Consider the following 14,661-nt stretch of genomic DNA (forward strand, 5'->3'; position numbering starts at 1 on the left):
GTCAGTTTTCAGGCCCTCCTGGGTAGAGGTTATTGCTGGGGTATCTATTCTAGGCTAAGAAATCGGTAGTCTGAAGGCTCTTCCATAGGAACAAGTTAGTTTCCTTCGATAATACCTTTTCTGGTATTAACTCTATCTAACTGCAGATTCATTACAGACTCTCCCTTCCTCCCTGCTCTGTGCTCTGGGAACGGAACTCCTTCCTTTGGAATATTCTCCTTTCTGCCTTAGCTTCAGCACATTGGTCAAACTCATTCTGATGTGGGTGTAGAATGTGTCACGAAAGAAGCTGATGTTAGGGCGCTGGGGTGTTGCCTAAATAGGCACCATGCATGTCACATCTGGCGCAGAAGACGTCAAAGTAGAGCCATCGGTGCCACCTACTTGCGTGCTGCTCAAATTGTACAGATCTAGTCTGATGCTTTGGGTATATTCTAAGGTTAGATAAAGTCTCTACCAGAAAAGGCACTTCCTAAGGTAAGTAACTTGTTCCTTAGGTTAGATAGCTTCTTAGACCTCCTCCCATTCTTTTATGAAGCATGAGTCTAATTTTGATTAGTTAGTGCTCCAGCATTTTTTGTTGTTGGTCTTCTGTTTTTTTTATGTTGACATGCTTCCTACATATGATGCTATGGTAGTTTGGAATCATCTGACCCTTATGAGTTCATCTTCCCATGATGAGTCTGATGGACTGAGAATAGCCCTGTTCGGTTCAATATACATTGAATTTATTTGAGTAACTATAGAAATTAAGAAGGTAATGTATTCAATCAAGCACAGAAACCTGTTTTTTTTTTAAAAAAATATCTTTATTTGCATTTTGTCAAACATACAGATTACATTCGAATGAAAGCGGGGGGAAAAGAGAAGGCAGTGAAAGGTGAAGAAAAGGGGAGCGGGCAGGGAGGAGAGAATCTTGATTAGATAGGGAACAAATAACCATTACAGGTGCAATAATGGATTCAGCTTGTTCTGTCAGAATATTTGCAGACTGTGATTAATATTCATTCCATGCAGCAAGTAACTGAACACAGATCACATTCCTTTTGTATTACACACAAATTAGGCATCGGAATAAAATAGCGCTTTAGCCTCCAAGCGGATATAAGAAAGATAGCCATCTTTTCTCGATGTTACACATAAATGCTTGTACCTGGTTATCCAGTTTGGTATTGAAATTGAGGCAAAATCAGATACAATTTTTTTAATCCTAGAATCAAACATGAGAACAAACAATGAAAATCATCGTTCAAGCACAGAAACCTGATTCTGTATTTTTCATTTGATTCATTCATTCCAGTCTGAAAAACCTGGGCGTCCACAACAATCCTTTGGTGCTTCGTTGTTCGGTGATGAAGAGGATGATGATCTGTTTTCAACAGCTAAATCAAAGAAACCCCCGGTATATATATATCTTTTTTTCTATGATTCTTTAAATTGAGGTGAAATATATAAATGCAGGCTAGAAAACTGTTTAGAGAATCACAATAAATGAAAATACAAGAAAATGTTACTCTGGTCACATTTTAGTTAAGAATGCAGAACACTTAAAAGAAGAGCTACATTTAAAGCAACTAGACAAAAACATAATGAAGAAGAAGTGTCTGTGTGTTTTTTTTTCTGTCATCCCCTCATGCACAAAGCAGCTTAGTGGCCATGTGATGTCTCCGATCTCTTCTACTAGTTCGGGCTTTTAAAGAGTAGATGTGTGCATTTATGGACATGCAGTTAAGCTCTTAACATTCCAAACATTTGCTTAAAAAATACAGCATGCAAAATGGCCAAACAATCAGAACTGACTGAAAACAAAGGTACATCACCGAAGAATCCGAAGAACATTGCCATTTACCCAGGGGAGGCTCCTCCGTATTGGCGGAGGAGCGTCGCCCCACAGCCTGCTCCAGCAGATTATAAATACAATGATAATAACAACACAGTTATTATCATTTTATTTATGCTGTCTATCTGAGCCCCGCAATAACTATAGGGTGGGGTGGGGTCGGCCATTTCAGGGAGGAGGAGTACAGTGCACGTATTGTCTGCTGTCCTAGTGTGGGCAAACACACATGCACACTTATGTTTCTCCAACCCGGTTGTGTTACACAGCAGGGTTGTAGAAAAGGCACAGGTTGCAATGCACCATTGGATTGGCAAACAAGGACTCAGAACAACCCTGGTGCTACTCATGTGAGAGCAGCATCTGGATTGGGTGTGGAGCCTGTGGGCCCATCCCCTTCCGTGCCCAACGCTGACGAAAGGGGTAGCGTGGCAGCCGTCAACGGGAGCAGAGCGGCAGGTAAGTCTTTTATTTTTTTCTTGTATATTTTTTCAAACGTTCTATTGCTCACCACTCCACCCCAGTTTGGACCCAGCCATGTGGAAATCAGTCTTGACTGAACGATGGATTAAACTCAGATCTGTTCCTTTTGCCACCCTGAGTGAGAAGGGTATGCCCAGACGTGGGTCCAATCTTCACTGCACCACTGGATTCAAGATAGCCAGGGTGATGCCTAGAAAGCGGCCCCAGGAGAACCTGGCTTGGCAGTTCGGGCTGGACAGTTCCCGTAGGAAGCAGGGTCAAGACTGATTTTCACATATCTGGGTCCAAAGTGGGGTGCTGTGTTGAGCAAAAGAAATTATGGATTAAACCCAGATTATTGTGCTTTGGGGTGAATGTTTGTATTGTTCAGTATTCCGTCCATTATTTGTTCCTTTCGCTATTGTCACCCTAAGGGGGTAGGGTTTGCCCAGACGTGGGTCCTGTGCTCACCTCACCACTGAATTCAAGGTAGCCTGGCTGATATGGGGTGAGGCATGTTTCTGGTCCAGAACTTATAAGTACCTAGTAAAGTGCATTATATGTACCCAGAGCCTGAAATTAAATACTACTAGTGGACCTGCAGCACTGATTGTGCCACCTTTTTAAGTAACCCTTTAAACCTGTCTCAGACCAGCCATTCTAGAGCCCGTGTGTGTAATTTTCATGTCGATCACACAAAACCTTTGCCAGGCCTAAACTTTCTTTTTAATACATATGTCACCCTTCAGGTAGGTCCTGGATAGCCCAGAGGGCAGTGTGCAGTGTATTTAAAACATGGGACATATACTTTTAAGTTTTTCCTGTCCCAGGAGCCCAAAAGCTCTTAAATTCGTTTTTCAGTACTTCTAGGCCTATCTCTCCCAAAGGATAACATTGGAGTTGCTTTAGCACATTTTATAAGTGTAATTTTCGAAAAGGGAAGAGATAATTGGATCTTGTTTGGTGTCTCTGGAATTCTAATTTAAAATCCTAACTTATGGTGAAGTAGAATTTTACATTACAATTGTGAAAATGCCACTTTTTTAATGTCATGGTTTTGTCTTGGCCATTTGGTGCTCCCAACCTGCCTCAGGTCACATGACTAGGTGTAGTTGGCAGTTACACTTGGTGTATTTGTTCAAGATAGTCACACACAATGAGAGCTTCAGTGTGACTGGATGGGCCATCACTCGAAGGATGGGAGGGAGAGGCAGGGCAGGTAGGGCATCTGTACACAACAGAGGCATGCCTCTATAAGCTTCTCCCCACTTCAAAGGCACAACTGTATATAAAAGAAGGACCTCAGACACCACCTCTTCAGTACACTTCTGGACCTGTTGATACTTTGCCAAGAAGAAAAACTGCTGTGCTGCTACAAGAACTGCCACACTGCTGACTACTGCTCTGAATGAACTGCTGACCTGCGGCCCTGTTGCCTGGGAAAGTGGAACTGGACCTACAACTCAATTTTCCCTGCTGACCTACTGACCTCTTGCCTGGGGAAGAAGAACTGGGCCTGCAACTCCATCTTGAACCCAGGACCCCAGAGAGACTCAAAGGGCTAGTCTGCTGGCCTCCTGATCTGAACTCCGTGACATAAACAGCTCTGCAACAGCTCCTGGAGCACACTTCAGCGAGTTTCTGACCCCCAAGTCGTGCCACTCAGGTCCTGGACCCTTGTTGTGGGTCTCAAGCTTCTGAAATCAATCTTTTTGGCTCTTTGTGACTGCAAACCGGCCAGTTCGCAATGGAGTTGTGCCAATGTCACAGTAAATCAGCACGAACCGCTGTTAGCCTGTCTCTTCACACAGCAGCATTGACAGCCAATGGAGGACCGCCAACGTGAATCTCCAGCTCACCTGTCGACAATGGCCGGCTTGCTCATTGCACCACGCCCACTACTACCTGCAACGCTCAACTTGCTCCTATCTGGGACTGTGTCCAACCCACGCTCCATCGCGTTCAGCCTGAATGTTTGACTTTGACCCGGCCCAGTGTCACCAGATAGCAGCTGTTGGCGCTTTCCTCTCTTGGGTGCTATATTGCAGTTTTTTATTTATAAATTCATAACTCGGGTTTACTGATTGGATGTTGCCATTATTGTCTTGTTTTATTTATTAAATTAAACCCTATTTTCTAACCTGGTTTGGGGTCTTTTTTTGTGGTGTTTTACTGTTTCGAGTGTTGCTCTAATTATTTACACATTGCCTATAAGTTAAGCCTGACTGCTCTCTGCCAAGCTACCTGGGGGTTGAGCACATGTTAATTTGCGGTGGCTTGTGCCTTAACCTGACTAGGATTGTGGTTGCTGCTTGAGCAGGGCTTACACTCCAGTTAACCAGTAACCCAAGTTCTAACATATTGCATTAATACAATGGTCATTCACAGAGGACCAACTGATCAGTGCTACTAATGCATGTTTTGGTAAACTCTGGCTGCCTTTAAAGTCCAGAATCCAATAATCTGAGAGCGTGGTCCTAGACTAGACTGTCCTTCAGTGAGGTAAGAGCTAAATTTTCAAGGATATGAGATACACTCTCTCTAGTTGATACTACAACAATAAAAGGTATCCGACATCCAGAAGTATCTTCGAAGACTGGTGTCTTACAGGTTACCCCCTGCTTTCTGGGAACAAATGGGTTTCTTTGTTAGAGCCTCACTAACTCAATTAGTGGCATGCTTCATCATCAGGCCTCATTCTGGTCCCTAAAAACCAGGATGGACTCGACCATATTATAGGGAACACTTTCAATTTAGGTATAGCCCAGGGTCCTAAAGAAGAATAAAAATACCTTATCTAAGGTATACCCTTTAACCGTGGTTGTTCAGTTTTGATTAAAAACTAATGTGAGGATAAGATGGAATATAATGAACCTGTTACCCTGTTAGCCTTTCAACATGTTTCAGCCCTCAAGCTAATGGTCTCTAGAGTCCAGGGCTTTCATCAGGACAAGTGAAGTGCCCTTGAGTCTACTTCCTGTTGACTTTTCTATTTAGAAAGGACAAACAACATGCAACACGTAAACAGGCACGTATAAGGTTTACTTACCCAGTTGTTGAGGAAATAGTATCTTGATTCCTGTTAGGGAGAGACAAAACATTCATAAAAAAGCAGGAATGAAGTTGCTCTCATAGTGCGTTTAACATCACCAACTGCCAGTTGTGCAGATCATGTGGCATTCCTGGGAAGTTGCAGACATGTACCCTTTCTGTCAAACATAACACAAGTTAACACTTCTACTCGTTTGTAGTAGCAACATACTGTGATATATCACACACAAATTCTCCTTGGAGGTATGTTAAGGTGTCTAAACAACATGTGAGCTCTGGCAAGATGGTGACAAATATGGTGTATAGCAAGCATGAAATTGTGTAAACGAGAGTCAGAAGCACATGTGGATTATTACCCTCTTTGGTAACCATATAATGCAACTTGGGGGCTATGCCCCCTGTAGTCACACCCTAGGATTCGGTCATCATAGTTATTGCTGTCCCATGGTTCTAAACAGGCGACACAGGGAGATAAATTAAAGAAGGTCAATTATAGTTAAAGAATTCCTAATCCAAAATGATTAGGGGAGAGGATGTAGCCTTATGTCTAGAGCAGTCGACCTCAAAGCTGGGGAACCAGGTTCGAGTCTCGGCAATGACTCTCAACATCCTGTGATTCTGGGCAAATCACTTAATCTCCCCGTGCCTAACAAAAAAATGAATGTGTCCATCTGTAATGAAACTGGTGCTCAAGTACCCAATGTCCCGGGTCTAGTTTGCGCTATATAAAACTCCCCAGAAGAAGCCCCAATCGGTGCCTGCTTACATCGTCAAGGGTGCCATATTGTCCTACCAACTCAGAGGAGCACTGGTATGAATGGAAGTTGCCAGCTGCACCTCGCTCCTTGAGCAGGTACAGTGGCATGCTGTCATAATCGAGGTCTGTGCATTTCCACAGGACTACATTTCTCATGCCAACTTAGGTCACTAGGTGGTCATGAGAAATGTAGTCCTGTGGGAGCCTTTGAGTCAGGTAGCAGGATTAGAAACCCAGTTCCCAGGCAGTGAAATACTGCCTTACTAAGCACTATGTATTAGCAGTGACCTATTCATGGGTGAAAAATATAGTCAACTGCCTGGACAGTTATTTATAATGAATGTGGAATACAATTAAGTGTGCCATATGTGTAGATTGGGATGCCTTTGAAGTCCTTCTTCAACCTTAGCTACACTAATTTAACCTGTCCTTAATTTAGTAATCAGGAAAGTGCTTAACATAGTGTGCAGCGTGCCTGACTGCCATTGCATATGCTAAAGCAAGGCACTAAATGGGAATTGAAATGGGTGTGTTTCCTGAGCCTCCAGTTAACTTACTACCACATAAATAAATCAGTGGAGTGGGGCTTACCATGTAGCATTGCTCGCGAAGTGTTGACTTCATCATGTAACTTTCCCAGCCTCTGAATCATCACAGTGGAGACACAGGCTCTCTTGGTAAGTCGCTAGCCTTAAACTATCCAGTCAGCTGTACCATAGTAAGGCTTAAGTGCCTCGTCCTGACCCACATCCATTGTGCCCAAAGAAACATTTTTCTGTTTCCTTTTCTGTAATGCTAGCCAGCTGTTAGTCATGTTCTTTTGAATCCACCCTTATAGTCTTCCCCTTTCCATTTTTTAGGTCGAAGTCTGCATTGCAGGGTATGCCCTGCTGCAGGCAAAGAGATATTGTGAGCAGGGGATTTCAGTATGGCGTGAAGTCACGCCCCTTTTTCCATTGGCAGTCCTCTGGAAACGGAGGCCTGCCATTGGAAAAAGCTCCTGTTTAGCAGATTTGTCTGCTCTGGATCCTGCCTCTCGATGACCTGCCTTACGGTAGCACGACAATATTTTTAGAAATATTGCCTTGGCAACCATGAGGCAGGTCAGGGAGTCCTGGAGGGGCGGGATTCAGTATCCTGTTTCCTCGGCGGTGGAGCAGGTAGGGGAGAGGTGGTGCTTGTTATGATTTAGGAAACACAACGAAAACAAACTGTGACTCCTAAAACTCATTGTTTTTAATCGAATTGTGATATTTTAAAAAATGTTTTTTATTTGTGTATAATAATGTTTTTAACCCTTGTAAAACTGTAATAAATTGTATACTTTTGATGACAAAAACAATATTTTAGGTTCTTATTTTCTGATTCTGGCTTTATAAATTGTATAAATTATGGTGTAACCACGAATGCAAATTTTGAGATTGGGTGACATTTTTTGGTACATGCGAGCTACATTAGGGTTCCATAGTGAGTACATAGCCCAGGGACTTTCCTTGTGTTTCCTACCTTGTTCTCCTTGTCCCTTATTACCACACAAAGGAGGCCTCCCTTCCTTTTTTTACTTTTTTACGCTTGTTATGATTTGACATAACAAAACCCAGTTCTTTATGGTGTAGTGTTCTGTATTTTTTATTACTCTGTTCGCATATCACTTTTCTCTAAGAATGCTTTATGTAACTTTTGCTATGTATTGCTTTTTAATGACATATACGTTTATTCGTTGTTGTGTCTGTACGCTTTCTCTAATAAACGTAAACTTAACAAAAAAAGTAACACGATGTGTTTGAAACGCATCAATATCGAGAGTCATAGCTGCCAGCAAGGTTTCTTGTTTATTTTAATTGCACAACCTTATCATACCAAGCATCGCTGGCAGCGATATTAATTTTCACACACATTGGAACTGGACAAGGAGGAAGTCCGGTTGCCATCGGTACATTTCCTCTTTCACTGCGGGCTTCCAGAGGAGGAAAGGCAGGGACGGGAACAGAGACAGTTTTAAGTGAACGATGAAATGTAGGTGTATTTGTTAACATCAATCGAGTATGGATACACTTTTGAAATAGCTCGTGGAGTTCCCTCTTTCAGTGAAGCCTTTAGAGGACACACTGTACATATATTTAACAGGAGGCTAGTCGGAAATGACGCGCAGCGTCAGAGCATTACTCACTGTATGCTTTGTGTAGTAAAGTGGAAATTGGGTGCGCCCGGTGGATTACATGGACTGAACGGGAGCGAGGCTTTGGAAAAGAACATATTTTGCGAGTGACTCATGCTGACACTTGTACAGATAAAGCTGGAGACGGAAAACCACCAGCAAATGAGAAGTGTTTACAAACATCTTTTGTCACCCAGGAACGGTCGGAGACTACTGTGCGTTTCTATGCGCGCCTTTTCCTAGCGGCGAATTACTGGTATTTTGCTAGAAGTTGTTGGGGTAATAGGATTTCCCAAATAGCTTTTTTGCGTGCTTCTTGCCTTCCTTCGCTTGAAGGCATGTCCAGGTTTTCCCAGTGTGAGTGTTTGGAATTTTAATTAGTTTGTTCTCTAACATCACAAAATCTTGCCCTGCTATAAACGGTTTCACAAGGGCCATGTAGACATCCCGTGCTGGAGATATGTGTAACTAGCTTTGTAATGCTTCACTCATTTAAATGTTAGTTAAGTTCCATTTCGTTGTTTTCACATTTGGCTGCATCTGAAACTTTATGTGACCAATTAAGCCTATTGAAGTGGACTCTTTTGTTATTGTTTGTTGATTTCTGTAACTGATTTAAGTTGGTGTGGCTTAAACCTTTAACCTTAGTGGGAACCAAGCCTAGTGTGTAAGAGTAGATTTGTAATTTCTGACAGCTTTCACTCCCCATTGTTTTGAGGCCTGCAGTTCCTTTATGGTGTGTTCCCTGAATAATGAATCATAAATATCGATGGGACAGTATATTGAAAATGAAATACTGACAGGAAAGTAGGTATAATTTTATATACCTAACTTCACATACATGAACCTACAGGAAAAATAAAAATAAAAAAATAAAAATAAAATATATATGTGAGCGCCTTATTGATTTAATTAAACCGTAAAGAAAATCAGAACAATTACTTCATTGCTTTTTTCTAAATTCCTGATGCAAATTCATATTACATTTTTGCATGAGGTATAAACAGTAATGAAAAAGAAAAGTATTTGGTGTCGACCAGATTGCCTTGCCTGGAGGCGGAGCACCTCAAGTGTTCAGGAATGCGATGGAGAGCACTAGGACTCAAGGTAATGATGAGTACAGGTAAGTGATGGAATCACTTCCCTATATGCACTTACCTTTCGATATTTTGTCCCTAGATATTCTGTCCTCAATATTCGTATAGCACAATATTGTGGGTATTGCTATTCAGTAGTACAATCTTACTTTACGATGTATGCACACTCCCCTTACGCCTGCATGCTTAAACTCTGGTAGAGGACATAACAGAGATGGATCTCTCTTGGGCAGGCACAGTGCATACACCACTAGGCATTCCAGTCTTTCATATGCGCTGTCAGGCTGAGCCCCCAAAAAGAAGGTGAGCGTGACAGTGGTGGTTGGTCAGATATTGGCAATATTCAACACTTTAGGCTATGGGAGACACATCAGAAATAACTGCACCCATTAACAGGCACTCCATGTACTAAGCCTTTTCTCTGTACCTGATTTTGAGCACAGGTGAGCATCAAATGTCTGCCTCAGAATGGGTGTTTTTTGGTTGACAAGGCTGAACACTTACTTTCTCACCAAACAATCAAATCACTCCCTAGAGAGTCCGCTTCTGCAACATTTCTAGAAAAGATGCACAACATATTTTGGGAAGTTTCCTAACACAGGCCAATTAAAAGCCAGGCAGATCTATATATTTCTTCCATTTCAAGTTTACAGACCAGCAGAGCATGTGCATGTTGTAGTATGTGAATTACAAATGGCACAGTGCTTCCAATTCACCAAGTTACATGAGCACATTCTGAGGGCAGCTGGCATGATCCTGACCAATATTCGACACCATGCCAGACTGCATTAGTTGATGTTCACTTACTCTTTTTGGTCAATGCCTTCTTTGCGTTCTACCATACAGTAGGCATAGTGGACGTTATCATAACAAAACATAGCATAGCATGAAAAAACACAACAAAACATAGCATAGCATAACAAAACATAGCATAACAAAACACATAAAAAAATAGCAGAACAAAGCCTAGCATAACATAATAAAACATATCATAACATAACAAAACAAACCATAGCATAAGAAACATAGCATAACAAAACATAGCAAAATACAACAAAACATAGCATAGCATAACAAAGCATAGCATAGCATACCAAAACACAACAAAGCATAGGATAGCGAAACAAAACATCATAGCATAACAAAACATAGCATAACATAACAAAACATACCATAGCATAACAAAACACAACAACACATAGCATAACAAAATATAGCTAAACACAACAAAACATAGCATAGGATAATAAAGCACAACTCAACAAAACATAGCATAGCAAAACAAAACCTATCGTAGCAAAACATAGCATAGCATACCAAACACAACAAAACATAGTATAGCATTGCATAGCATAACAAAACATAGCATAACAAAACATAGCATAGCAAAACAAAGAATAGCATAATAAAACACAACACAACACAACAAAACATAGCCTAGCATATCAAAACATAGCATAGCATAGCATAACACATCAAAGCATAGGATAGCAAAACATAGCATAGCGAAACAAAACAAAGCATAGGATAGCAAAACATAGCATAGCATAGCACAGCATAACAAAACATAGCATAGCATAACAAAACACAGCATAGCATAGCATAACAAATGAAAGCATAGGATAGCAAAACAGCATAGCATAACAAAACAAAGCATAGGATAGCAAAACAAAACATAGCATAGCATAACAAAACAAAACATAGCATAGCAAAACACAAGAAAGCATAGCATAACAAAACATAGCGTAGCATAACAAAGCATAGCATAACAAAACAAAGCATAGCATAACAAAACAAAGCATAGCATAACAAAACATAGCAAAGCATAACAAAACATAGCAAAGCATAACAAAACGCAACAAAACATAGCATTGCATAGCATATCATAGCATAGCATAACATAAGAAAACATAGCATTAAGTTTGATAAACTCATAGTAGCGGGCCTGCTAGCTTTAACGGGCAGTGACTGTAAGCAACTCCGTCAACCCAGAAGCAGTCACTCGGTCACCTTTGCTCTTGTATTGCAGTGGCTTCGTTTATTAAACAGTGCCAATATTTGTACTGTTAGCACTTTACTTGTGCAAATTTCAGGGCTCACTAAACTTTGATATATTGTTCACAACTGAGGCTGTTAAGTTCACGCTATATAAAACGCCAAGGATAAATAAAAAACATTGCCATTTACAATGTGAATAGCTCCAACGAATACAAGACCTATTGCAAAGTACAAAACATTGCCATTTACAATGCCAATAGCTCCAGCTCCAACAAATGCGAGACCTATTGCATTTCCAATGCTTGTTTTATCTTCTCTCCCAGCACTGAGAGGAAATCTTTCCCTGCTATGGACTGTGATTCAGTTGCCCTATGAGTTAAAGGAAACCTGTGCTGCTGCTGTCTGTATATGATTTGTATCTAGGGGAGTTGCCCTTCTGTTGAACACTGTACCTGTCCTACTTGTGAAAACATTTAATGAGTGAACTGTGTTTATTCACTTTTTCCTATTTGCCTACAAGCAATCACCTGGCAAAATAGTAAAAGATTACTCCTGAATTATCTTCAGCTAAACTTCTTCCCTACCTACGCTCCACAATCAATATATTCTTCAGCGTATAAGTTAAAAATGGAGACCAGTTTGTAATAAAGGCCTTGGGCTTGTGTTCAGCAGACCAGATTGTCCATTGCCAGAGGCTCTTCTATGTGGATTATCCAGTTTCTTTCAGTTGATACCCCCTGTTTCCCACGTAGTGCCAATAAAGTCTTTGCTGAATGCCAGGTGCTTATTTTTACCTTTCTACAAGAGTGGTGACAGTGGCACTGAAAATGGAAGACCCAACCGAACCTCCCACTGGCTTTTCAGATATCTCTTTGTCAAACTTGGTAACCATCCCTTCAATAAAAGCTCCAAAATCACTCCAATTTTGCCGGCATCCCAAGAAGTACAGCAGCATTCCTGTCACTCCAGAGCCCCTTCAGCACCCATGTAACCTCTTCCCATCCCCTGCAAGGGTTTTCTCAGGACAGTGGTAGTCTATGACAATTTTGCTAAATCTTTTCTTCTCTTGCATATTCTTGAACTTTTTATGTGAACATTAGAATATTTCGTCCAGCTTTTCTCACTAGATTCCTTTCCTAACAACCTCTCCCACCTCTTCTGCTCTGGTGTCTTCCCAATTAGAACTGTAGTCAGTATAAACTAATAAATGTTGGCTAGAAAATGCGTATAAGGGTCTCCTCCCTTCATCCAATTCTCAAAGGAGGTGCGTTATCTTGAAGCCCCATCTTTCACTGCTGGATGCATAGCCCATTTTCTTAATTGGAGACACTGGGCCTTCTCTGGCAGACTTTTTACCTTTCTAAAATCCTTGAAAAGCCATATAAAACAGACACAAAAATAATACACCCCTTCTCCCTTCAGGCCTGCCACTCACCTTCCTGATTGCATGGAGTGAACTAAGGATTGCACACAGTGGAAGCGAATGTAGCAAAGAAGAACGTGAGCCATTTTGATTAACCAAAATTGTCTTATGATGCCACTGTAGGCCAAGTGACGGGTGAGAACTGTAGCCCATAGCTTTTGCTAGGTGTAATTCATAGAGGGCAACCAGCTGTGAAATGATCACTAATGGGACCATTCCTTCTCAATTTTAACTTTCACTCCCCCTATGAGATAGCAAAGCGTTGTTGCCTGGAAGTAGCAAGTTTGGCTGTGGTGCACTATTTTGCCCATTGTGTAGCAACAATAGAGAAACTGAAAAGCATTTCTAGGTCTTCATACCCCCATAAACAAAATTGTCGATTTCCATTTGGAACTGCTTATTTGTGGAGTTGGAGTAAGTGGCAAAGGAATTGTTTGGAATGAGTAGTGAAGCCTAGGCATGATAACCATTGTAATTATCAGCGCTTATTAGCATCCTTCCAAATCAGGATGACATTCCTATGTGCCATGCATGTAGATCCCTGCACAGCTGCCTCATGAGGGTGAATTAATTTAAAGATATGACTTACGTGATGGAACACCACCTGCTTTCGCTGGGAAAGTGCTTGTAACCTGATCCGAGGGCAGGCCCAGGGTCAGTGCTTCTGACTTCTATATTTTATAAGTCAATTTTAAATCCTGATACTTTTTGGGATATGTGGACCCTCTTCTTTTGACCTTAAAGCAGCTGTCAAAGACATCTATGCTCCATTGGAACACAAAATTGACACATCTCAGAAGAGACGACCCTTATCAGAACAGACTAGCTCAAAGTAGCTGAAAGAAGAAAAGCAACTGTGGGAACAGAGGAGAGAATCACTACTAGCCTGTCGGAAACGTGTAGAATATTACTTATAAACTCCAATAAACTACAAACATGCTGGCAACCAGAGCGGGAGCTGCTGAAGGGAGATCCCGGCACATTAACCTGCACTTTGTAGGACGCCTTGAAGGAGCGGAGGCCCATCAATTACCTATTTCAGAAAAAATTGACTGAAAGAGACTGCAACCGAAGGTCTACTGAACAATCACACAGAGCCTTGGTACCATGGTCTCAAGCAGAAACCCCATCAAGGTCTTTGTTTGCTCAGTTTCTCAAATTATGAAAATGAGATGTCATACACAAAACAACACAAAGGCCTTGCCATTAGGATATTTACTGATTATACAATAACTTAGCTAAATAAAAACAAAAAAAAGTATTAGCTGGTGAACCAGAGACTCTAAAGAGACAAGCCTTAAGTACTCACTTATTTTGCTTGCACAATTGAGACTAGTCAAAGAAAGTCTGGCCTTTACATGTTCCCAGAAACAGTCTGAAACTTGATAGAGGCCGGGAGAACCCCCCCATTGTCAACTTGGGAGTGCTATCTCTGAAAAAACTGGAGCTACATGAAGAGGCCAGGACATGTTGAGGGATCAAGTCAAGTCAAGTCAAAAGAATTTATATAGCGCGCTACATACCCAGAGGGTCTCAAGGCGCTTGAGGAAGGGTGGGGGGATTACTTGTCGAATATCCAAGTTTTAAGTTGCTTTCTGAATGCTAGATGGTTCTGAGTGAGACGAAGGTGAGTGGGGAGTGAGTTCCAGGTTTTAGCGGCCAGGTAGGAGAAGGATCTACCTCCAATGGTGGTTTTATTGATGCGAGGCACGGTAGCGAGGGCTTGGCAGGAGGAACGTAGCTGGCGGGGGGGGGTGTAGAAGGAAAGTCGAGTGTTGAGGCAATCTGGTCCGAGTTCGTAAAGTGATTTGTGTGCGTGGGTTAGGAGGCGGAAAGTAATCCTCTTATTGACGGGGAGCCAGTGGAGTTTTTTCAGGT

General features: G+C 41.6%; 1 protein-coding gene across 3 annotated transcripts in view; it reads left to right on the forward strand.

Annotated features, from left to right (window-relative positions):
• Positions 1-14,661, forward strand: part of LOC147711647 (WASH complex subunit 2-like) — a 735,247-nt gene that overhangs the window by 427,374 nt on the left and 293,212 nt on the right. For all 3 annotated transcript variants that reach the window (XM_086922303.1, XM_086922305.1, XM_086922304.1), the window contains exon 24: positions 1,301-1,402. In XM_086922303.1, the coding sequence (XP_086778429.1) occupies positions 1,301-1,402 (102 nt within the window). The remainder of the gene's footprint in view (positions 1-1,300; positions 1,403-14,661) is intronic.

This window comes from Lissotriton vulgaris, chromosome 5 (genome assembly GCF_964263255.1).
Source record: "Lissotriton vulgaris chromosome 5, aLisVul1.2, whole genome shotgun sequence".
Lineage (NCBI taxonomy): Eukaryota > Metazoa > Chordata > Amphibia > Caudata > Salamandridae > Lissotriton > Lissotriton vulgaris.